Source organism: Schistocerca cancellata, chromosome 1, assembly GCF_023864275.1.
Source record: "Schistocerca cancellata isolate TAMUIC-IGC-003103 chromosome 1, iqSchCanc2.1, whole genome shotgun sequence".
Taxonomy (NCBI): Eukaryota; Metazoa; Arthropoda; class Insecta; order Orthoptera; family Acrididae; genus Schistocerca; species Schistocerca cancellata.
The window spans coordinates 232,609,308-232,632,996 of record NC_064626.1 but is presented as its reverse complement, the minus strand read 5'-3'; the positions used below and the strand labels follow the sequence as shown (position 1 = coordinate 232,632,996).

Genomic DNA, 23,689 nt, shown 5'->3' with positions numbered 1-23,689 from the left:
CTGCATAATATGAAATATTATCATGTTCTGAATCAAAGACTTCAGAAATTCTTGGAACTGACTGTGATTAAATCCTTTCACTTAATAAAATTCACTGTTTCGACAACTACCTTCATGAATTAATCCATTTTGAGGGACTTGTTATATAAACTCTCTTGGTGGATCATGCAGTGAAAGTTTAACATCGACGTATTGCCAGCTTTGCGGGCCTCATTTTAAATCAACTGAACTAAACCTTCGTGTTTTCCAGCCATTGCCCCGATTAGCCGTTTAGTTTTATCGAAAAGCGACTTAACGTCGACTAACTGCTTCCAACAAATCTATGCTTAAGTGGATAAACTGCCACTAATTCTTCTGTTTTATTGAAATGGAACTCAACACCCCTGACATAAATCACCACTTGGGCAGTGTCCGCCATATCTGTGCATCCAAAGCTAGATAATAAAATGTGGACTCAGATGCACAATTTTTAAAATTATTTTCAATTTGTCTTTGATTGTTGTCCATACGTCTAGTAATAGCTTGACGAGACTGGCTTTATTGAGAAATTCTTTTTCATTTCTGTTCACAAAATTTCAACGACGGTCCCTAAGCATTCCTGAACCATTTCGTCAACTGAATATGGTTTTGATTTCTTTGTCAGTATCAGAGCTACTGCATAACTTGCTTTCACATAACATGTTGACTCTGAATTTACCCTTGTAAATATCTGCTGTTGAGCAAAAAGTTTCGTTTTTAAGTCATTTACCTGGTCTTGTCGAAATTGTTTTTTGTACTTATCAAACATAGCTTTATGTTTAGTCTCGTAATGCCATTTGATGTTACATTCTTTTGGAACCGAGACAGATTCATTGTATATCAGACTTATGGTTTAAAAAAAAAAGAGGGTTTACAGTCCACTTGTATTCAAAAGTTCTCAATCCTCTGCAATTTTCCTCTTCTTAGGGCCTATTTGTTTACTAGCTGACACCACACTAAAATTTACATCTTGAACTGAAAGAGAATTTTTTACTGTAATCAGAACCTGACAAAAGACCACATGATAATCGGAGTTTTGTAAATTTTTATATATTTTATACGTGAAGTACAGAATCAGATATCTGGTACCGCACCTAAAGTAATTCGATGCAACTCTCAAAAATTCTGTACAAAATCTACTTCAAAGTTCCCCAAAGTCGTTTAATACCGTAAAGCAAATTGACTGATTTGATGGGCTGCGTGTCTGTGGTAGGATGCCTAACTGCCACATGGGTGGTTTTCGATTCCCAGTTGTGGTAAATGTTTAAACGAAGGTTCATGTTCCAAGGGCATCTCCATGAAGTGTAGGGTACATGGGGAAAAATTAATTTGAAAATTTTTTTAAAGGACGTTATATGTAAAGGATCAGTGATTAGGGATTTATATCTGCAATGAAAATTGCATTTTTGTGTGTGATATATCCAGTGCTGATTTTCTGGGGGAACACTGGGGGACACGTACCCCTAAACTTTTTCGTCAACAAAATAATTTTTTTACGATATTGAGAACATGGAATAGTACCAAAGATTTATTTCATGGACGTAAATTTTTTATTTCATTTTTTCATGTTTGCAAATGCAATACAAACGATACCAGTGCAGTTATTGGTGGGAAAAGCGATGTAATTTACTGTTTCAAGCATTTCGAAGCTGCGGCAACCATTCTCGACAACTGAATCACTGGCAGCCAGTACGACAAGCAAGTAGTGCCCTCGCCCGCTAATAGTGGGTGATGGTAGTGCTAAACGGATATGCGTACGCTCAAACGCCGACCTACCAATAGATGACTGTACGGTCCCGCTACATCATTATGTTGATGCGTCATGGCTAAAAGCAGATGGGTGGTATCCCATGCTTCAGTTATAAGTAATTTTCGCTGCATTATATCCAATGTCGGAGTACCCTCAAACTTTTTTTTTTAGCAAAAAAGCACTGGATATATCATTAGAAATAAGATGATGTGCATTTTTCATAAAAATGACAAATATGCTCTTATTAGCATGAATTTATATGACATTGGTATTCGAACTGAACGGAGAAAAACTAAAAAAGTAAAGACTGGAACTACACTTGACTATTCAACTGACTTGTTCTTTACGAAACAGTACTGGCTCTATAATATTCAACTGACTGAAGGTTACACAGGCCGTGTATATCCTCCACTTGTAGTCCGGGGTGATATGTTACAATACAGCATCACCGGTCTATTGCGGTCTAACTGTGTTGGCGAGGCAGTAAATTTCCACAGGGCAGTGACTGAGTCACTGCAATTCACTTTAGAGGTGTGGCGGTGGGACTTGTAGTCCCGTACCACCCTCTGACGGTGATAGGGCTTTTTTTTCAATCTTTATGTATTTTAGGCTTCATGGAAATGCTTCTAGAGGATGTGACTATGTTTAAAAATATATATAAACAATGCACATATGAAGTCGCACTAGGAGGGTCCATTTTCTACCTTTGTAATGTGCAATCATTCAACGTTATCAGTAAAAACACGTTATTACAGTTAGTATTTATTTATTTTGTGCTACTAAAATTAAAACAAGATACTGAGGCTGAAACAATTGCTAATGTCGATTGGTGTACCTACTCGCCATAAGTGAATACATAAAATAAATGCAAGTCTAGTAAAATTACAGACAAGTGTCATAGATTAATTGTAAAAAAATAAAAACTGAAGTGATGGGTCTATTGCGATCGGTTATGCACCACGTATACACGTGAAGGCCCGTAACTTTACGGCTGATAGTCTTTTGAATTTGCAATAAAATTAATTATGGAATGTATTGCCTATGTCAGGCACTCGTCTCACGCGGCGTAACGAACGTATCCGGTTGCGCAGTCCATACTGCTACTGGTTGTTAGTAGCATATCGCCAAGTTGAACTATATTTTCTTCAAGATGGCGCGCGGGATTTTCAAAATAAATCCAACACAGCAACTTTTTTCAGAGAGGGATATAGACGAAAATCTAACGAAAGTTGAATCAATGAAATGAGATATTCTTATTGTAATTGGATATGATGCGAAAGACGCTTGGTGAAACCGTCTTTTATAAAACAACTACTGTCATGTGAGGGATAGAAATCTGAATGAAAATCTGAGATAAACAAGTTAACGGAAATTCATTGGGAAGAATTGCTGCAAATAATACTCAACTTGCTCTTATTCAGTGTATTCATCAAAATGAGGTTTCCCTGGTATCTATTCCTCTCCCCCCCCCCCCTCCCCTCCCAACACACACACACACACACACATTGTGCTTGATACTGGAGACTTTTTTTTGATGGTTCTAGTGTTATTCTTTTGGTGAAAACAATTTCCTTGTTGTATGTATAACTGTAATGACCATAACCAGTAACTTTTTGTTTTTGTATCATTTATTTACAGTTCATAACTAGTTTTACTGTCCAATCCTTGCCATTTATTGTAAATGAATAGAGAGTTAAAAAATGAAAGTGACTGATTATAGTAATTATTCTAACACCTAAAAGCAATGAGTAACCATAAATGGTACCAAGATCTCAGTTTCAGCAGCAGAATGTCCTGCAACCCGTAATTCTTCAAATTTTAACTGCTGTCTATAAGAATCCTTTGACACTAGTTAATCTCAGCCTTTTTACTGATCACTTCAAGCCTGTCCATCTGACGTACTTATTTATTTTGAACAAATATCGTAAAATTGTAACAGTACAACTGTAACAAGAGTGTCTTTCTTTAGCTTCTTCCTATGGTTGTCCTTGGTTATACATCTGTTTGCTTAGCTCCTCGTCTTTTACAGCTTACAACTCCTTTCCATTCTGAATATTTTGATCGTTTTATTTTCCACTTCTCAGCATTAATTTTCTCTCTCTCATCCAACAAATAATACTCCTCCTGTTCTTGAGTTCATCACATATATTACATTACTTGTTGCCTTAGGAATAACAGCTGCAGTTTATTTATTTTCAAAAGCATCTGTTTGAATGCCAACCCAATTTTATTTCTTATCTTCTTCCACCTTGCAATTTCCATCGTGGTTTATCCTTGGTATGGACCAAAATAAACAGTGTTAAGTCCATTTTTTATCCAAACAACATATGCATCCCATTACATGCACATGAAATAACAGGAAAAAAATCAGACAGTAAATCAGTAGGAATAAAGCTATAGTATGAACACATTAAACAGCAATAAAACATATAGTACTAGATCTGCCACATTCAAGGTAGCTTAAACTGTGCCATTTTCACAACATATTCTTAAAGTTGGATTAAAACATTTTAAAGAGTAAACAAACTTGTTGTTGGACCAGGCAACTGAAATGACAATCAGCAACTTCATGAAACTGATATTTATACCTGTCACCACAAGTTTCAGAGAAATGCGGGATCAATAACTTTTAGGCACAAGGAATTCACCAAATATTAACATAGTTTTTGATGGATTTTTTTTTCTGCGCAATTTTCAGTTGTTTATACTATACACTGTGCTGAATACAAGACAAACACATGACTGATCTGCATCCAAGAAAATAACACTTGTGCATTAACGATTCCTCAAGGAATCAGCATCACACAAGGGAAGATTGTGATTTCACTCTGATTGAAAGAAAGTCATATATACAAAATTGTATCCCTTGTGGGATCTCAAATATAAACCTTGCAGAAATGGCTTATGTCACTGCTCAGCAGTAGACAATGTTATTGATATTTACAAGTCCATATACAGGTGAATCTCCTGATCATCTCCAATATTTCCAGCAAAGTGTACAAAGCAGACTTTAAAAATAAGCTGCTGACAAATACGTGCTCCACAAAATACAATCCTTTTCAATTGCATCATTAACACTCAGTGCCACAGGTGATGATCTTCAAGTTCACCAACATCTTGATAATCTTCCTTTAACAATACCAACAGATTTCAGACAATTGCATACTGCTCATAGAGTAAGTCTCGGACGTTATAATAGTCTTCTGATAAACAGCCTTCTAAGGTGACTCTGCCAGTGTCATGCTGAAACATAATGAAAGTTAATGATGAGTAAAACTAAATATAAGTAATATTACACAGTCAGTGCAATGAAATAAAAACCCTGCAACCCCAACAAAGCAAAGCATTTACCGTTAACAAGAGTTTTCAACATTTCTTCAACTTATTACAAGCTACTAGTCAAAAACACATTACCAATCCACCCAATTTCATTCTAAATCACCAGTTATTTTTTACGTAATTTGTTACTTTTCAATCAGATGCAATCTCTATTTGGTGAAAAGCTATTACTTTTGATTTGCTCTTTGCTTTTAGTCAAATTTGTACAACCCACAGAGCCATGTTAGGTTGTTCACTAGTCACAGCAAATATATTTAGTTTGGAGCAATGGAAACTTTTGGCTTTTAGTTACATAGAAAGTTATTATATATCTTACAAATATGTTTTCCCCCTCGTACTCAAAGTGAAGCGCTATCCTCATTGAAATTTTGGCCAAAATGGGTGTGTTAAACGGACACGTCTCCCTGGTATCAAATCTTGAGTGTCTTATTAGATATATCATAGTCAACTAGTAAATTGTTGCAGTCACTTCTTTGATTCTTGTTTTGTGGGATCCTGGAGGAGACTGTTGACATATTTCATGCCACTGATTTAATAATTCTAAAACTTCATTGGGCTACTGTCATTAATACCCTGGATCATGCAATTTTAAATATTTTGTTTCATCTGAATAATTATATCTCAATTCCAGACTTGTGTGTGTTTCCCACAGGTGACATTCAGTCTAATAACATTAAGTAATAGAGAACAATCCTAGGACTTTGTTATAGTCTTGTGTTGACTGTTGCTGTTGTGGTCTTTAGTCTGAAGACTGGTTCGATGCAGTTCTCCATGCTGTGCGAGCCTTTTCATCCCCGAGTAAATATTGCAACCTACATCCTTCTGCATCTGCTTACTACATTCATCTCTTGGTCTCCTCCTACAATTTTTACCCCCCCCCCCCCCACCACTACATTTCCCTCTAATAGTAAACCGATGATCCCTTGATGCCCCAGAATGTGTTGTATCAACCAATCCCTTCTTTTGTGGTCAAGCTGTGCCACAAATTTCTTGTCTCCAAAATTCTGTTGAGCACTTCCTTATTAGTTACGTAATATAACCATCTAATCTTCAAAATTCTTCTGTAGTGCCACATTTCAAAAGATTTTATTCTCTTCTTGCCTAAACTGTTTACCATCCATTTCTCACATACATGGCTACCCTCCAGACAAATACTTCCAGAAATGACTTCCTAACACTTAAATCTACATTCAATGTTAATAAATTTCTCTTCTTCAGAAATGCTTTTCTTCTCATCTACTACTTTAAGTGTTTTGTTTCCTAATACAACTCCCTTAGAATCACTTGATTTAATTCGACTACATTCCATTACCCTTGTTTTGCTTTTGTTGATGTATTACTTCTGTCCTCCTTCCAAGACAATGTAAATTCTGTTCAACTGCTCTTCCAAGCCATTGGCTGTGTCTGACAGGATTACAATGTCTTCAGCAAACCTCAAAGTTTTCATTTATTTTCCCTAAACTTTAATTCCTATTCCAAGTTTTTCTTTGGTTTCCTTTACTGCTTGATTAATGTACAGATTGAATAACATCAAGGATAGGCTACAACCCTGTCTTACAATTTTAAATCTGCTTCCAAAATCTCTGTCTTGTCATTATGCAATCAATGAGAAACCTTCCTGTGTCTCTTCCACATAAACAACTTTCTTTTATGATTCTTAAACCAAGTGTCAGCGATGATTCAATTATGCTCTGTGCAGAACTCTACCAGGCAACTTCCTCTTTAATTCCTTTCCCCCGGTCCATATTCATCTACTATTTTTCTTCTCTTCCTTTTCGTAATATTGATTATCTAACTATACCAGCATTTAACAACTAGAATTGCTCTAATTGCCTTTTCAAATTCTAATAAAAACTTTGGTGTTGTATCAACTGCTCCACTACTATTTCTTAACAATTTTTAAAGCGGTTACTTTCATATCAAACAATAAATTGAAGAATTTGTCTTTCTTCAGGCCGAAGGGATTGAATAAATACAAATAAATCTTAATATATACTAAACGTCATAAAACAAATTAAAAATATTTACCCTTCGCACAGCCACTGTTCCATTACAGCACCAGAGAACACCTCCAGATATTTCAGAGCTGATATTGGCCTTTGTGAGCACTTGCTTGAAATCAGAAAGCTTTAATTCATTGATGAATGCTGTTTGGTGACCTGAGATCTGTAATTTAATGACAAGTGGAATTATTCATCAAAAGTCATGCAAGAAATGAATAAATTAAATGTACGAGGTGAAATCCAAAATTTTCGGGACTGGTGTTGCAATCTGGAAAGTAGGAGTAGTAGATCTTTGCACTGCTAGGTGGCGAGAGCTGCATATCTGATGAGTCAGTGTGCGGACTGGCATTCAGCTGGGAGGACGTGTTGCGTGTCCAGTGATTTCCGTAATACTCTGTGTTTGGCGTGTGGCGATTTTACAATGGATGCGTGAACAGAACAGTGCATGTGTATCAAACTCTGTGTGAAATCTCAGGAAAAGTGCTACGGAGCCCCTTGCAATGATACAAGTGTTTGGGGGACAGAGCATGAGCCATACATGTGTGTTTGAGTGGCATGCTCAGTTCAGGGCCGGCCATTCACACGTCGATGATGATGCTCACACTGGAAGGCCCGTTAGCCGCGCAACACCAGACATTGTTGCCAAACTTCAACAACTGATTCATGCAGATTGACGTCGAACCTTTTAAGACCCTGCAGATGAAGTGGTTACTGGTTACGAGACATGTCAACGAATGTTGACTGATGAATTGAGCATGCATCGTGTCACCACAAAATTTGTGCCAAGGATCTTGACTCCTGATCAGAAGGCACAGCGTGTTGAAGTGTGCATGGACCTTCATCAGACCACATCTGATGATCCAACCTTCTTGTCTCGGGTTATCACCAGTGACGAGAGCTGGTTATACAAACATAAAATATTCCAAAATTTGCAAACATTAAAATCATACGAAATTTTGAGAATCTTCTGAAAATGATAAATAGACTCCTGGAAATTGAAATAAGAACACCGTGAATTCATTGTCCCAGGAAGGGGAAACTTTATAGACACATTCCTGGGGTCAGATACATCACATGATCACACTGACAGAACCACAGGCACATAGACACAGGCAACAGAGCATGCACAATGTCGGCACTAGTACAGTGTATATCCACCTTTCGCAGCAATGCAGGCTGCTATTCTCCCATGGAGACGATCGTAGAGATGCTGGATGTAGTCCTGTGGAACGGCTTGCCATGCCATTTCCACCTGGCGCCTCAGTTGGACCAGCGTTCGTGCTGGACGTGCAGACCGCGTGAGACGACGCTTCATCCAGTCCCAAACATGCTCAATGGGGGACAGATCCGGAGATCTAGCTGGCCAGGGTAGTTGACTTACACCTTCTAGAGCACGTTGGGTGGCACGGGATACATGCGGACGTGCATTGTCCTGTTGGAACAGCAAGTTCCCTTGCCGGTCTAGGAATGGTAGAACGATGGGTTCGATGACGGTTTGGATGTACCGTGCACTATTCAGTGTCCCCTCGACGATCACCAGTGGTGTACGGCCAGTGTAGGAGATTGCTCCCCACACCATGATGCCGGGTGTTGGCCCTCTGTGCCTCGGTCGTATGCAGTCCTGATTGTGGCGCTCACCTGCACGGCGCCAAACACGCATACGACCATCATTGGCACCAAGGCAGAAGCGACTCTCATCGCTGAAGACGACGCGTCTCCATTCATCCCTCCATTCACGCCTGTCGCGACACCACTGGAGGCGGGCTGCACGATGTTGGGGCGTGAGCGGAAGACGGCCTAACGGTGTGCAGGACCGTAGCCCAGCTTCATGGAGACGGTTGCGAATGGTCCTCGCCGATACCCCAGGAGCAACAGTGTCCCTAATTTGCTGGGAAGTGGCGGTGCGGTCCCCTACGGCACTGCATAGGATCCTACAGTCTTGGCGTGCATCCGTGCGTCGCTGCGGTCCGGTCCCAGGTCGACGGGCACGTGGACCTTCCGCCGACCACTGGCGACAACATCGATGTACTGTGGAGACCTCACGCCCCACGTGTTGAGCAATTCGGCGGTACGTCCACCCGGCCTCCCGCATGCCCACTATACGCCCTCGCTCAAAGTCCGTCAGCTGCACATACGGTTCACGTCCACGCTGTTGCGGCATGCTACCAGTGTTAAAGACTGCGATGGAGCTCCGTATGCCACGGCAAACTGGTTGACACTGACGGCGGCGGTGCACAAATGCTGCGCAGCTAGTGCCATTCGACGGCCAACACCGCAGTTCCTGGTGTGTCCGCTGTGCCGTGCGTGTGATCATTGCTTGTACAGCCCTCTCGCAGTGTCCGGAGCAAGTATGGTGGGTCTGACACACCGGTGTCAATGTGTTCTTTTTTCCATTTCCAGGAGTGTATTACATAACAAATACATGTATATGATGAGATTGGAACTGGTGGCCCACAGCATGCCAATCACCAACACTAATCACTATGCCATATTGCAAGCAGCACAATTCGTGGCATTGCTTCCTCTCCTGAAGAAACAGTGACCTGCTGTTTCAGGAGTACTCCTTGGAGCCGACTACAGCACCTATATCTTGTCAGTGGTCCTCTGTATGGCAACACCGAAGGATCCTTACATTTGGGTCACATTGTCACATCCTCTACATTAGGATGTGTATCAAAAGTAGCCCTATGGTCAGAGCTTAGTTATCATCAAACAGATGTTCAGTTCTCTTGAACGAAAAGCCCCGATCATCAATTTGCACCTCAGGAATGTAGTAGGGCTTCATATGGAGGACATGAATGTCTCTGCATATCTGTCTTCTTGATGAAAGATCATGATCCTCAACTTTGTATGTAAGGTAAGACTAGCCATAAAAGTTACTACATGGCCTAAAGCAGCCTTTTAGAAACTTTTCCAATAGTACCACTTTCCTTACAGTATAAAAATCCATACCAGTCCCATGGGCTGTATCTCATGGATGATGTTTGGCATTAAAGTGCTCTTGGTCCTTCTTGTAAGTGTCCAGGAATCATATGCGAGCCAGCTGTCTTGCAATTTTGGCCCTGGTGATTAAGTGTCTCAAGTAGTCATTCCGAGTATCATCTGGTTGAAATAGGAACAGTGTATCTATTGTTGTTTCGGCACCGTGCCTGCAGAACAGAAAAACCAGTGTGAGTCTTGTAGTGCTTTTCTTCACTGTGGTTATATAGGATGAGTATGTCATGACGGGCAGCACTACAATGAAATCAATCTGTTTGACATCAATGCACATACGTGACATATCTGCCATTATGACACATACCTTTGAAGCCCAGTGCCCATCTCATCTCATAAATCAATCCAATGGATGCTTTGGACTAATTAGTCAGCATAGAGAATGGTTGTCCATCAAAATGTTGATGGCCCAAGCTTTCTCAGCTGCAAAGAAGTTCATTTCAGACTTTGCATGTACTTCTTGAAGCACAAGCTATCACCTTTTCAACACCTTCCCGAGTTTGCGCTAGAACTGCACCTATCCCATACCTGCTGGATTGTAAAGTTCCATCTTGGCACTCTTGTCATACAATGCTAAGGAGAAAATTTTATCGTCTCCTTAAGGACATGGAAAGAACTTTCTTACACTTTCTTCCAGGAAAATTTGGTGTCTCCTTTCAGTAGTTCACAAGGAACATGCCTTGGTACATTCCTTTATGAATCACCGGGAGTATGAGCAGATTCTGAGAAAACTTGTCACATCAAAAATTTGCCTTGAAATCGGAAAATTTGAGACTCCTCTTACTTTCTCTGAATAGGGATGGACTCAATCGCCATTAACTACATACCCCAAGATTTTTATTTCTTGGGCTATAAAGAGGCACTTTCTCAGGCACAGATGGAGGTCTGCTCTCTGAACACATTTCAAGACAGTCGTCAGGAGGCTTAGAAAATGACAATGTTATCCAATTCTTCAAATGTCTTTAGAAAAATGACATTGTCATTCAGATAGCAAAGACTTGTCATTATTTAAACTATCAAAGCATATTGTCCATCCAGGGTCATCACATAGTCCAACCGGCATCATTTTTAACTTATAGATGCAGTTGGGTGTTGTGAAGGCAGACTTTTCGTAGTCAGCCTTCTCAACCTTGAGTTGCTAGTAGCCTGTTTGCAAGTCCGTACTTTGGAAATACTCTGCTCCTTTCAAGCAATCTAGGGTAAACATCTTTTTTTGTGATTTCAGTGATTAGCAGTTAATGCCACATGCAATCATCCTCCTCCTCCTCCTCCTTCACAAGGATCACAGGAGAGGCTCAAAAAAGTCTGTAAGTTCAATAATGTCATCTAGCAGCATCATCTCCATTTCCCTCAACTCATGCTTCATTCAGCTATCGACATCTTATATGAGCAGTGGCTAATTGGTGAATGATCCCCAGTGTTGATACAATGTTTTCCCATGGACCACTTGACCTGTCCTTTCCTCACTCTGGATTTGAAAGCATCCAAAAATTGGCACAGAACGGCTAACGTTTCCTGACGCTGTTCCTCGGACAGACCAGATTCTATTGGCAGTTTGATAGTAATTTCTCGCACTGCATTGTCTGTAGTGCCAGTGAAGCAAGATTCTTCATCAATGGCACTGAACTGTCCATCCTGTATTGGTTCAGCTATTGGCAAGCACTTTCCTACAGATATGAAAGCAGCTTGTAACAATTAGTGAGCCAAAGTTCTGCTTGACCACCTGTTATGCTTATGATTGATACTAGTGCATAGATTTCTTATGTGAACCCAAGCAGCTTTCCGCATCCAACAATATCGTCACTGTTTTAACTGAGCATCTGGGACTTGTCTTGCTGATTACGGTGGGATCATACGTCTTCAGCGGCAATCAACTGCCCAGAGCAATCTTGTTATGTGTGCTGGTTGAAATAACTTTGCCCGTCTGTAGCTTTGATCTACCACAGTCTACGACTGCTTGTGATGCCTGCAAAGAAGTCCCACCCAAGAATAGCACGCAAGTGTTACATAAATTTTCGGGAAGTCAAAAGGGAATATCTAGAGGTAAGGTGAAGATGTTTTTGAGAAACGCTACTTAGAAAATTTAGAGAATGGGCATCTGAAGCTGACTGCAGAACGATACTGTTCCCTCCAATACACACTGCACATAAGGACCAGGAAAATGAGATAAGAGAAATTAGGGCTCATATGAAGGCATACAGACAGTCTTTTTCCCTTGCTCTATTTGCGAGTGGAACGGGAAAGTAAATGACAAGTAATGGTACAGGGTACCCTCCACATGCACCATAAGATGGACTGCGGAGTATCAATGTAGAAGTAGATGTAATTACAATCTGTTAAAATGACAAATTCGAAAGGCTGTGTTCTGTCAGTGATACTTATTCTTGCAACACATATTCCTGTCAACTGTTCCCGTTTGTGACCTTCACCACAACTGCTTTCATATCATCTTCTTTACCTGGCGACATTACGGGAAAAGGAGCCCTTCAATCAACTAGTTCGTGGACAGGATTTCTTGAGATCTTAGTAACTGTTGGCCACGAAGGTTTTTATCTGTGCCAACCTTACCTCCATAGATAGTCACCTTGGTTAGTCTTCTTGAATTCAGCAGTTAGCTGATTGGCTGGTACCTCTGTACAGCGACAGGAACAGCTAGCACGTGAGGGAGAGCGACTTATTCCAGAGTACAGCCACTTTGTGGCATAACAAAAAAAAATGGCTCTGAGCACTATGGGACTCAACTGCTGAGGTCATTAGTCCCCTAGAACTTAGAACTAGTTAAACCTAACTAACCTAAGGACATCACAAACATCCATGCCTGAGGCAGGATTCGAACCTGCGACCGTAGCGGTCTTGCGGTTCCAGACTGCAGCGCCTTTAACCGCACGGCCATTTCGGCCGGCTGTGGCATAACAGTCGTCAAACATTTGTCTTCTTTCTCTTCAATAACATATGTGTCCAGGATACTGACAGTGGACACATGATGTGTGTTGTCTTTCAGTCTCCAATTATCTGTTCTTTCGTGGGGGGTTATACTTGGCAGAAGAGATGGGGGTACCTGCTTTGGTTTTATGCATGGTTATTGTTTCACAACTGCAGCATAAGTCAGATTTGGCTAAGTCATTTTCCATGGTGCATTCAACTTGTGGTGGAGGTTTGTGCTAATCATCAATGCACGTCTTCTTCAACATTCGCTAATGCTTTTTGAAGTACGGCATCAATATTCATGGTTGCTATCTGTTGTGTACTCAGTTTGCCGTTTCTGGCTGCCAGAAACTGCTGTATCTCTTCTCTTACTATATGGCATATGAGAGAGGTGAAGTCATGGTTGTGCTTTACAATTGCCATAGGCCCCACTTTCTGTTGCATTTTCTCAATGTGCTGGCACTGCTCAGTGAATTCCTCTGTCATTATGACATGCTTTGACAGATGAGCATTATACAGTCTTCTGTGACTCCTATCATCAAGTAACAACACTATGAAAAGGATAGATTGCTACTGAGCACATACAAGAGGCACTGAGTCATACATAGGCGCAAAGAAAAAAAGACTGCTAAATGTTTAAGCTTTCGTACAAAAAATCCCTCCAAAATAGAAACACACACACACACACACACACACACACACACACACACACACACACATTCACATTAGCCCAACTCACACAGGCAAGGCCACTGTCTTTGGGTGCTGGGGTCTGAGTGTCTCCCAACCTACAACCTCCTTCCTGGTCACTATGACCAACTGTATTCTCACTCAATTTTACTTCCCCTTTGATGGCATCACATGCAAACAAATTTGTGGTACAGCAATGGACACCATATGGCAACATATACATGGGTCATTTAGAGAAACCTTTCCCAACAACCCATAATCCCAATCCATACCTGGTTGAGATTCTCTGACGACATCTTTGTGATTTGGACCGAGGGTGACAACATGCTACCCACATTTCTGCACAACCTCATGTTCTGCCCATTCACTTCACCTGGTCCTCATCAACCCAACTAGCCAAATTCCTTGATGTTGACATCCACCTCACATCAGTACCTCTGTCCACACCAAACCTACCAACAACCAAAAATACCTCCACTTCGACAGCCACAGTAAGAAGTCCCTTCCGTACAGCCTAGCCACCTGAAGTCATCACATCTGTATGATGAGCAATCCCTCTCCAAATATGCCTAGGGTCTCACTGAGGTCTTCACAGACTGAAATTACCCTCCCAACCTTGTCCACAAACTTATCTCCCATGTCTTGCCTCTTCAGTCGCCTACCACCTCTTGCATACCATATTTACTCGAATCTAAGCTGCACTTGAATCTAAGCCACACCTGAAAAATCAAGGAAAAAAAAAATTTCCCGAATCTAAGCCACACCTGAAATTTGAGACTCGAAATTCAAGGGTAGAGAAAAGTTTTAGCTCGTACCTCCAAATCAAAACAAAGTTGGTCCATTGTAATATGAGACACAATTTAGGTCGAATGAATGACGATACAGCTACAGTAGTTTGGTTCGAGTTGTAAGCTTAGCAGTTAAGCTTTACCAGGTAGCCATTGCTATGCGTCAGGCGCTCCGTCCGTATTTATACGGGTACCCTTCCTTTTTCACGTGCTTCGTCTGGTTTGAATTGATTGCTTATTTTTCTTTGATCTGATAAATGCCGTTCTCTTTGTTATAGGTGTTTACATCACTCTAAGCTGAAAATGCATTACTGTACTGTGTCATGCATTGTTTGTCGCATTCTGATAATGAGTGTTTATGACTTGTCGCCGCTTACGGCATGGCTTGCTTTTGTGAGCGCTACCGCCGCCCTTAAAAAAAAAAAAAAAAAAAAAAGAGGAATCTTCTCATTAGCGAAACAATGGCAAGAGACTGCTATTTGTTGTTACTTACACTGCTGCTTTCTTTGATAATGATCAACAAGAACCAAATAATAGACTGCGTATGATAGAAGATGTTCTGAACGGGAGTTTAGCGAAAATTTTTCTCCGTTTGAAAATCTTTGCAGGCGCCTCTTTAGTACATTACATTCTGCACAGAAATTAAGAGTCATCTTAGATTTAAAAATCTAGTCAATTGCCATGCTTCATTTCTGACTGTATCACTATTAGGCATAAGAATAATATGAATATAAACATGACATGATATGTATATTCTTCCACGTTTGCTGTTGTCTCACTCTAGTTTCGTAGTTTATTGGGCAGACAGGATTTAAATGAGATAGCAGCAAACACGAAAGAATACATGACAAAATGTTTATATTCGTATTATTCTTATGGTGAAGAGAATACTGCATGTGATTCACAATTCAATTCATAAAAGTTCCTATTAGCAACCATCTCTTCTCACAGGTAGGAAAAAATTCAGAACATAGAGTTGGCCATATTGACACACATCCCAAACAGTCTCGCCAGTCAGATTTTCGTAGTACATTGAAATGCTGCTACTTTCGAAGATGAACTATACGGAATTCGTATTTACTTCGTTGGATAATGTATGAAAATGAAGTGGTCGAAACTCGGGGCGGAGAGAAAAGCCCGTCTTCCACCTTTTTTTATTTACTGACGCAGAGGTTTTGGCGCCAGTATGTATCTTTGTGCCTGCAAAGCATGCCTGTGTAGTGCTACATATATTCGACGGCACCTACCAACATTTTTCAGAACTTCCGCTTACTTTGCACTCGATTCTAAGCCGCAGGCAGTTTTTTGGATTACAAAAACTGGAAAAAAGTGTGGCTTAGATTCGAGTAAATACGGTACCCACTTCCCTGACCACAAAGGAGCAATCCTCTTGTGACTCAGTACCATCCAGGACTGGAGAAACTGAATCATATTCTCTGCCAGGGTTTTGATTAACTCTCATCATTCTCTGAAGTTGAAATATTTGTCAGTCATTTTCATTATGCCTGTCTGCGACTCAATGTGGTGAGAAGCAATCTATCCTTTTCATATCATTATTGTTATTTTGTATTGGACTTTCAATTGTTTCCTTTCATCAAGTGTCAGAGTCTGTTGGCTTCTGTCTGATTCACAATGTGGTATAGAGCCGAAACATTTTGTATTTAAAATCTTGTCACTTCCCCTAACACTAGGCCCTGGTCTTCAATTGTTCTTCCATTAAGTGGTTTTGCTACTGAATGTTGCCAAATGTTTACTTCAGTTCGGTCTGGAATTTTTCCAGCTATTGAGTTCCTCTTAGTTGTTCTCAACTCACTGTTGGGTTGTGCCATTCCAGTAAAAGTACACATTTGCTGAAAACATCATGTCATCCCATCTGCTGTATTTGGTGACTGGATTGAATCCTTTTAATTAAGTTGCTGGCTCCTTGCAGCATCTGTGGAAAACACTGCTGGATGCCTTATGTGCACCTAACTTGCAATCCACCGTTAGTCTTCTGAATATACGGACCTTAGGAACGACATACGACTTATATTGCATTCCTGTCCGTGTAAGTGATGACTTCCATGCTGCCTAGATGAAGTAGACATCTTGAAGTACCTAGCACCTACAGCAAACAGTGTCATGTCATAATTACAGTCACGCCCAAATCTGAAAGGTCCAAATCTGAAAGCAGGTTCGTTAATGAAGTGAAACACTTAGCACTGAAAGGATGTTTATCATGGTCATAAAGGGCTGAATGGTAGCACCTTGAACAGAACTGGGAGCAATACGAGTGACTTCGGAAGTCAAGGAGCCACATGAGGTAGCAGTAGACCGTATGCTACAATGTCTTACCTATACAACTGGTAAGGACCACACTCTTGCAACTATTATGGTCGATATGCTCTCTTGCCTGGTTTTCCTAATGGAACTAACATTGCATCCTTCCAAGTCATGGGGTACTGTCCGTCAAATCATGTCTGATTGAAAGAAGATCGGAGCTTGCTTTAGGCTCCAGGGCACACATGATGGAACATGGCATAATGAATCTGATCTACATCTACATCTACATAAATACTCCACAAGCCACCGCACGGTGCATGGCAGTGTGTGCCCTGTACCACTGCTTGTCATTTCATTTCCTGTTCCACTCGCAAACAGAGCAAGGGAAAAATGACTGTCTGCATGCCCTCATATGAGCCCTAATTTCTAGTATTTTATCTTCATGGTCCTTATGTGCAATGTATGTTGGAGGCAGTACTACTGTTTGGCGGTCAGCTTCAAATTCCAGTTCTCTAAAGTTTCTCATTAGTGTTTCTTGAAAAGAATGTAGCCTTCCCTCCAGGGTCTCCCATTTGGGTTCCTGAAGCATCTCTGTAGCACTTACATGTTGTTAGAACCTACCAATAAAAAATCTAGCAGCCCGTCTCTGAATTGCTTCAATGTCTTCCTTCAATCCAACCTGGTAGGGACCCCAAACACTTGGAATAGGCCGCCCCGGCATCCTATACGCGATCTCCTTTACAGGTGAACCACTCTTTCCTAAAATTCTCCCAATAAACCAAAGTTGGCCATTCACATTCCATACCACAATTCTCACGTGCTCATTCCACCTTTTTTTGCTTTGTAAGTAATGTCCAGATATTTAAACGACTTGACTGTGTCAAGCAGGACACTAGTAATACTATATCCGAACATTACAGGTTTGATCATCCTACTCATCCACATCAACTTACGTTTTTCCACATTTAGGGCTAGCTGCCATTCTGCCCATTCACTTCACCTGGTCCTCATCAACCCAACTAGCCAAATTCCTTGATGTTGACATCCACCTCACATCAGTACCTCTGTCCACACCAAACCTACCAACAACCAAAAATACCTCCACTTCGACAGCCACAGTAAGAAGTCCCTTCCGTACAGCCTAGCCACCTGAAGTCATCACATCTGTATGATGAGCAATCCCTCTCCAAATATGCCTAGGGTCTCACTGAGGTCTTCACAGACTGAAATTACCCTCCCAACCTTGTCCACAAACTTATCTCCCATGTCTTGCCTCTTCAGTCGCCTACCACCTCTTGCATACCATATTTACTCGAATCTAAGCTGCACTTGAATCTAAGCCACACCTGAAAAATCAAGGAAAAAAAAAATTTCCCGAATCTAAGCCACACCTGAAATTTGAGACTCGAAATTCAAGGGTAGAGAAAAGTTTTAGCTCGTACCTCCAAATCAAAACAAAGTTGGTCCATTGTAATATGAGACACAATTTAGGTCGAATGAATGACGATACAGCTACAGTAGTTTGGTTCGAGTTGTAAGCTTAGCAGTTAAGCTTTACCAGGTAGCCATTGCTATGCGTCAGGCGCTCCGTCCGTATTTATACGGGTACCCTTCCTTTTTCACGTGCTTCGTCTGGTTTGAATTGATTGCTTATTTTTCTTTGATCTGATAAATGCCGTTCTCTTTGTTATAGGTGTTTACATCACTCTAAGCTGAAAATGCATTACTGTACTGTGTCATGCATTGTTTGTCGCATTCTGATAATGAGTGTTTATGACTTGTCGCCGCTTACGGCATGGCTTGCTTTTGTGAGCGCTACCGCCGCCTTTAAAAAAAAAAAAAAAAAAAAAGAGGAATCTTCTCATTAGCGAAACAATGGCAAGAGACTGCTATTTGTTGTTACTTACACTGCTGCTTTCTTTGATAATGATCAACAAGAACCAAATAATAGACTGCGTATGATAGAAGATGTTCTGAACGGGAGTTTAGCGAAAATTTTTCTCCGTTTGAAAATCTTTGCAGGCGCCTCTTTAGTACATTACATTCTGCACAGAAATTAAGAGTCATCTTAGATTTAAAAATCTAGTCAATTGCCATGCTTCATTTCTGACTGTATCACTATTAGGCATAAGAATAATATGAATATAAACATGACATGATATGTATATTCTTCCACGTTTGCTGTTGTCTCACTCTAGTTTCGTAGTTTATTGGGCAGACAGGATTTAAATGAGATAGCAGCAAACACGAAAGAATACATGACAAAATGTTTATATTCGTATTATTCTTATGGTGAAGAGAATACTGCATGTGATTCACAATTCAATTCATAAAAGTTCCTATTAGCAACCATCTCTTCTCACAGGTAGGAAAAAATTCAGAACATAGAGTTGGCCATATTGACACACATCCCAAACAGTCTCGCCAGTCAGATTTTCGTAGTACATTGAAATGCTGCTACTTTCGAAGATGAACTATACGGAATTCGTATTTACTTCGTTGGATAATGTATGAAAATGAAGTGGTCGAAACTCGGGGCGGAGAGAAAAGCCCGTCTTCCACCTTTTTTTATTTACTGACGCAGAGGTTTTGGCGCCAGTATGTATCTTTGTGCCTGCAAAGCATGCCTGTGTAGTGCTACATATATTCGACGGCACCTACCAACATTTTTCAGAACTTCCGCTTACTTTGCACTCGATTCTAAGCCGCAGGCAGTTTTTTGGATTACAAAAACTGGAAAAAAGTGTGGCTTAGATTCGAGTAAATACGGTACCCACTTCCCTGACCACAAAGGAGCAATCCTCTTGTGACTCAGTACCATCCAGGACTGGAGAAACTGAATCATATTCTCTGCCAGGGTTTTGATTAACTCTCATCATTCTCTGAAGTTGAAATATTTGTCAGTCATTTTCATTATGCCTGTCTGCGACTCAATGTGGTGAGAAGCAATCTATCCTTTTCATATCATTATTGTTATTTTGTATTGGACTTTCAATTGTTTCCTTTCATCAAGTGTCAGAGTCTGTTGGCTTCTGTCTGATTCACAATGTGGTATAGAGCCGAAACATTTTGTATTTAAAATCTTGTCACTTCCCCTAACACTAGGCCCTGGTCTTCAATTGTTCTTCCATTAAGTGGTTTTGCTACTGAATGTTGCCAAATGTTTACTTCAGTTCGGTCTGGAATTTTTCCAGCTATTGAGTTCCTCTTAGTTGTTCTCAACTCACTGTTGGGTTGTGCCATTCCAGTAAAAGTACACATTTGCTGAAAACATCATGTCATCCCATCTGCTGTATTTGGTGACTGGATTGAATCCTTTTAATTAAGTTGCTGGCTCCTTGCAGCATCTGTGGAAAACACTGCTGGATGCCTTATGTGCACCTAACTTGCAATCCACCGTTAGTCTTCTGAATATACGGACCTTAGGAACGACATACGACTTATATTGCATTCCTGTCCGTGTAAGTGATGACTTCCATGCTGCCTAGATGAAGTAGACATCTTGAAGTACCTAGCACCTACAGCAAACAGTGTCATGTCATAATTACAGTCACGCCCAAATCTGAAAGGTCCAAATCTGAAAGCAGGTTCGTTAATGAAGTGAAACACTTAGCACTGAAAGGATGTTTATCATGGTCATAAAGGGCTGAATGGTAGCACCTTGAACAGAACTGGGAGCAATACGAGTGACTTCGGAAGTCAAGGAGCCACATGAGGTAGCAGTAGACCGTATGCTACAATGTCTTACCTATACAACTGGTAAGGACCACACTCTTGCAACTATTATGGTCGATATGCTCTCTTGCCTGGTTTTCCTAATGGAACTAACATTGCATCCTTCCAAGTCATGGGGTACTGTCCGTCAAATCATGTCTGATTGAAAGAAGATCGGAGCTTGCTTTAGGCTCCAGGGCACACATGATGGAACATGGCATAATGAATCTGATCTACATCTACATCTACATAAATACTCCACAAGCCACCGCACGGTGCATGGCAGTGTGTGCCCTGTACCACTGCTTGTCATTTCATTTCCTGTTCCACTCGCAAACAGAGCAAGGGAAAAATGACTGTCTGCATGCCCTCATATGAGCCCTAATTTCTAGTATTTTATCTTCATGGTCCTTATGTGCAATGTATGTTGGAGGCAGTACTACTGTTTGGCGGTCAGCTTCAAATTCCAGTTCTCTAAAGTTTCTCATTAGTGTTTCTTGAAAAGAATGTAGCCTTCCCTCCAGGGTCTCCCATTTGGGTTCCTGAAGCATCTCTGTAGCACTTACATGTTGTTAGAACCTACCAATAAAAAATCTAGCAGCCCGTCTCTGAATTGCTTCAATGTCTTCCTTCAATCCAACCTGGTAGGGACCCCAAACACTTGGAATAGGCCGCCCCGGCATCCTATACGCGATCTCCTTTACAGGTGAACCACTCTTTCCTAAAATTCTCCCAATAAACCAAAGTTGGCCATTCACATTCCATACCACAATTCTCACGTGCTCATTCCACCTTTTTTTGCTTTGTAAGTAATGTCCAGATATTTAAACGACTTGACTGTGTCAAGCAGGACACTAGTAATACTATATCCGAACATTACAGGTTTGATCATCCTACTCATCCACATCAACTTACGTTTTTCCACATTTAGGGCTAGCTGCCATTCTGCCCATTCACTTCACCTGGTCCTCATCAACCCAACTAGCCAAATTCCTTGATGTTGACATCCACCTCACATCAGTACCTCTGTCCACACCAAACCTACCAACAACCAAAAATACCTCCACTTCGACAGCCACAGTAAGAAGTCCCTTCCGTACAGCCTAGCCACCTGAAGTCATCACATCTGTATGATGAGCAATCCCTCTCCAAATATGCCTAGGGTCTCACTGAGGTCTTCACAGACTGAAATTACCCTCCCAACCTTGTCCACAAACTTATCTCCCATGTCTTGCCTCTTCAGTCGCCTACCACCTCTTGCATACCATATTTACTCGAATCTAAGCTGCACTTGAATCTAAGCCACACCTGAAAAATCAAGGAAAAAAAAAATTTCCCGAATCTAAGCCACACCTGAAATTTGAGACTCGAAATTCAAGGGTAGAGAAAAGTTTTAGCTCGTACCTCCAAATCAAAACAAAGTTGGTCCATTGTAATATGAGACACAATTTAGGTCGAATGAATGACGATACAGCTACAGTAGTTTGGTTCGAGTTGTAAGCTTAGCAGTTAAGCTTTACCAGGTAGCCATTGCTATGCGTCAGGCGCTCCGTCCGTATTTATACGGGTACCCTTCCTTTTTCACGTGCTTCGTCTGGTTTGAATTGATTGCTTATTTTTCTTTGATCTGATAAATGCCGTTCTCTTTGTTATAGGTGTTTACATCACTCTAAGCTGAAAATGCATTACTGTACTGTGTCATGCATTGTTTGTCGCATTCTGATAATGAGTGTTTATGACTTGTCGCCGCTTACGGCATGGCTTGCTTTTGTGAGCGCTACCGCCGCCTTTAAAAAAAAAAAAAAAAAAAAAAAGAGGAATCTTCTCATTAGCGAAACAATGGCAAGAGACTGCTATTTGTTGTTACTTACACTGCTGCTTTCTTTGATAATGATCAACAAGAACCAAATAATAGACTGCGTATGATAGAAGATGTTCTGAACGGGAGTTTAGCGAAAATTTTTCTCCGTTTGAAAATCTTTGCAGGCGCCTCTTTAGTACATTACATTCTGCACAGAAATTAAGAGTCATCTTAGATTTAAAAATCTAGTCAATTGCCATGCTTCATTTCTGACTGTATCACTATTAGGCATAAGAATAATATGAATATAAACATGACATGATATGTATATTCTTCCACGTTTGCTGTTGTCTCACTCTAGTTTCGTAGTTTATTGGGCAGACAGGATTTAAATGAGATAGCAGCAAACACGAAAGAATACATGACAAAATGTTTATATTCGTATTATTCTTATGGTGAAGAGAATACTGCATGTGATTCACAATTCAATTCATAAAAGTTCCTATTAGCAACCATCTCTTCTCACAGGTAGGAAAAAATTCAGAACATAGAGTTGGCCATATTGACACACATCCCAAACAGTCTCGCCAGTCAGATTTTCGTAGTACATTGAAATGCTGCTACTTTCGAAGATGAACTATACGGAATTCGTATTTACTTCGTTGGATAATGTATGAAAATGAAGTGGTCGAAACTCGGGGCGGAGAGAAAAGCCCGTCTTCCACCTTTTTTTATTTACTGACGCAGAGGTTTTGGCGCCAGTATGTATCTTTGTGCCTGCAAAGCATGCCTGTGTAGTGCTACATATATTCGACGGCACCTACCAACATTTTTCAGAACTTCCGCTTACTTTGCACTCGATTCTAAGCCGCAGGCAGTTTTTTGGATTACAAAAACTGGAAAAAAGTGTGGCTTAGATTCGAGTAAATACGGTACCCACTTCCCTGACCACAAAGGAGCAATCCTCTTGTGACTCAGTACCATCCAGGACTGGAGAAACTGAATCATATTCTCTGCCAGGGTTTTGATTAACTCTCATCATTCTCTGAAGTTGAAATATTTGTCAGTCATTTTCATTATGCCTGTCTGCGACTCAATGTGGTGAGAAGCAATCTATCCTTTTCATATCATTATTGTTATTTTGTATTGGACTTTCAATTGTTTCCTTTCATCAAGTGTCAGAGTCTGTTGGCTTCTGTCTGATTCACAATGTGGTATAGAGCCGAAACATTTTGTATTTAAAATCTTGTCACTTCCCCTAACACTAGGCCCTGGTCTTCAATTGTTCTTCCATTAAGTGGTTTTGCTACTGAATGTTGCCAAATGTTTACTTCAGTTCGGTCTGGAATTTTTCCAGCTATTGAGTTCCTCTTAGTTGTTCTCAACTCACTGTTGGGTTGTGCCA

At 40.7% G+C, this 23,689-nt stretch overlaps 1 protein-coding gene across 1 annotated transcript in view; it reads right to left on the bottom strand.

Annotated features, from left to right (window-relative positions):
- Positions 1–3,976: 3,976 nt before the first annotated feature.
- LOC126169898 (probable cleavage and polyadenylation specificity factor subunit 2) overlaps positions 3,977–23,689 on the bottom strand; it is a 169,497-nt gene continuing 149,784 nt past the window's right edge. The window contains exons 15-16 of the mRNA XM_049920681.1: positions 7,136–7,273; positions 3,977–5,011 (exon numbers count right to left, since the gene is read on the bottom strand). Of these exons, the coding sequence (XP_049776638.1) occupies positions 4,919–5,011; positions 7,136–7,273 (231 nt within the window). The 3' untranslated portion in view covers positions 3,977–4,918. The remainder of the gene's footprint in view (positions 5,012–7,135; positions 7,274–23,689) is intronic.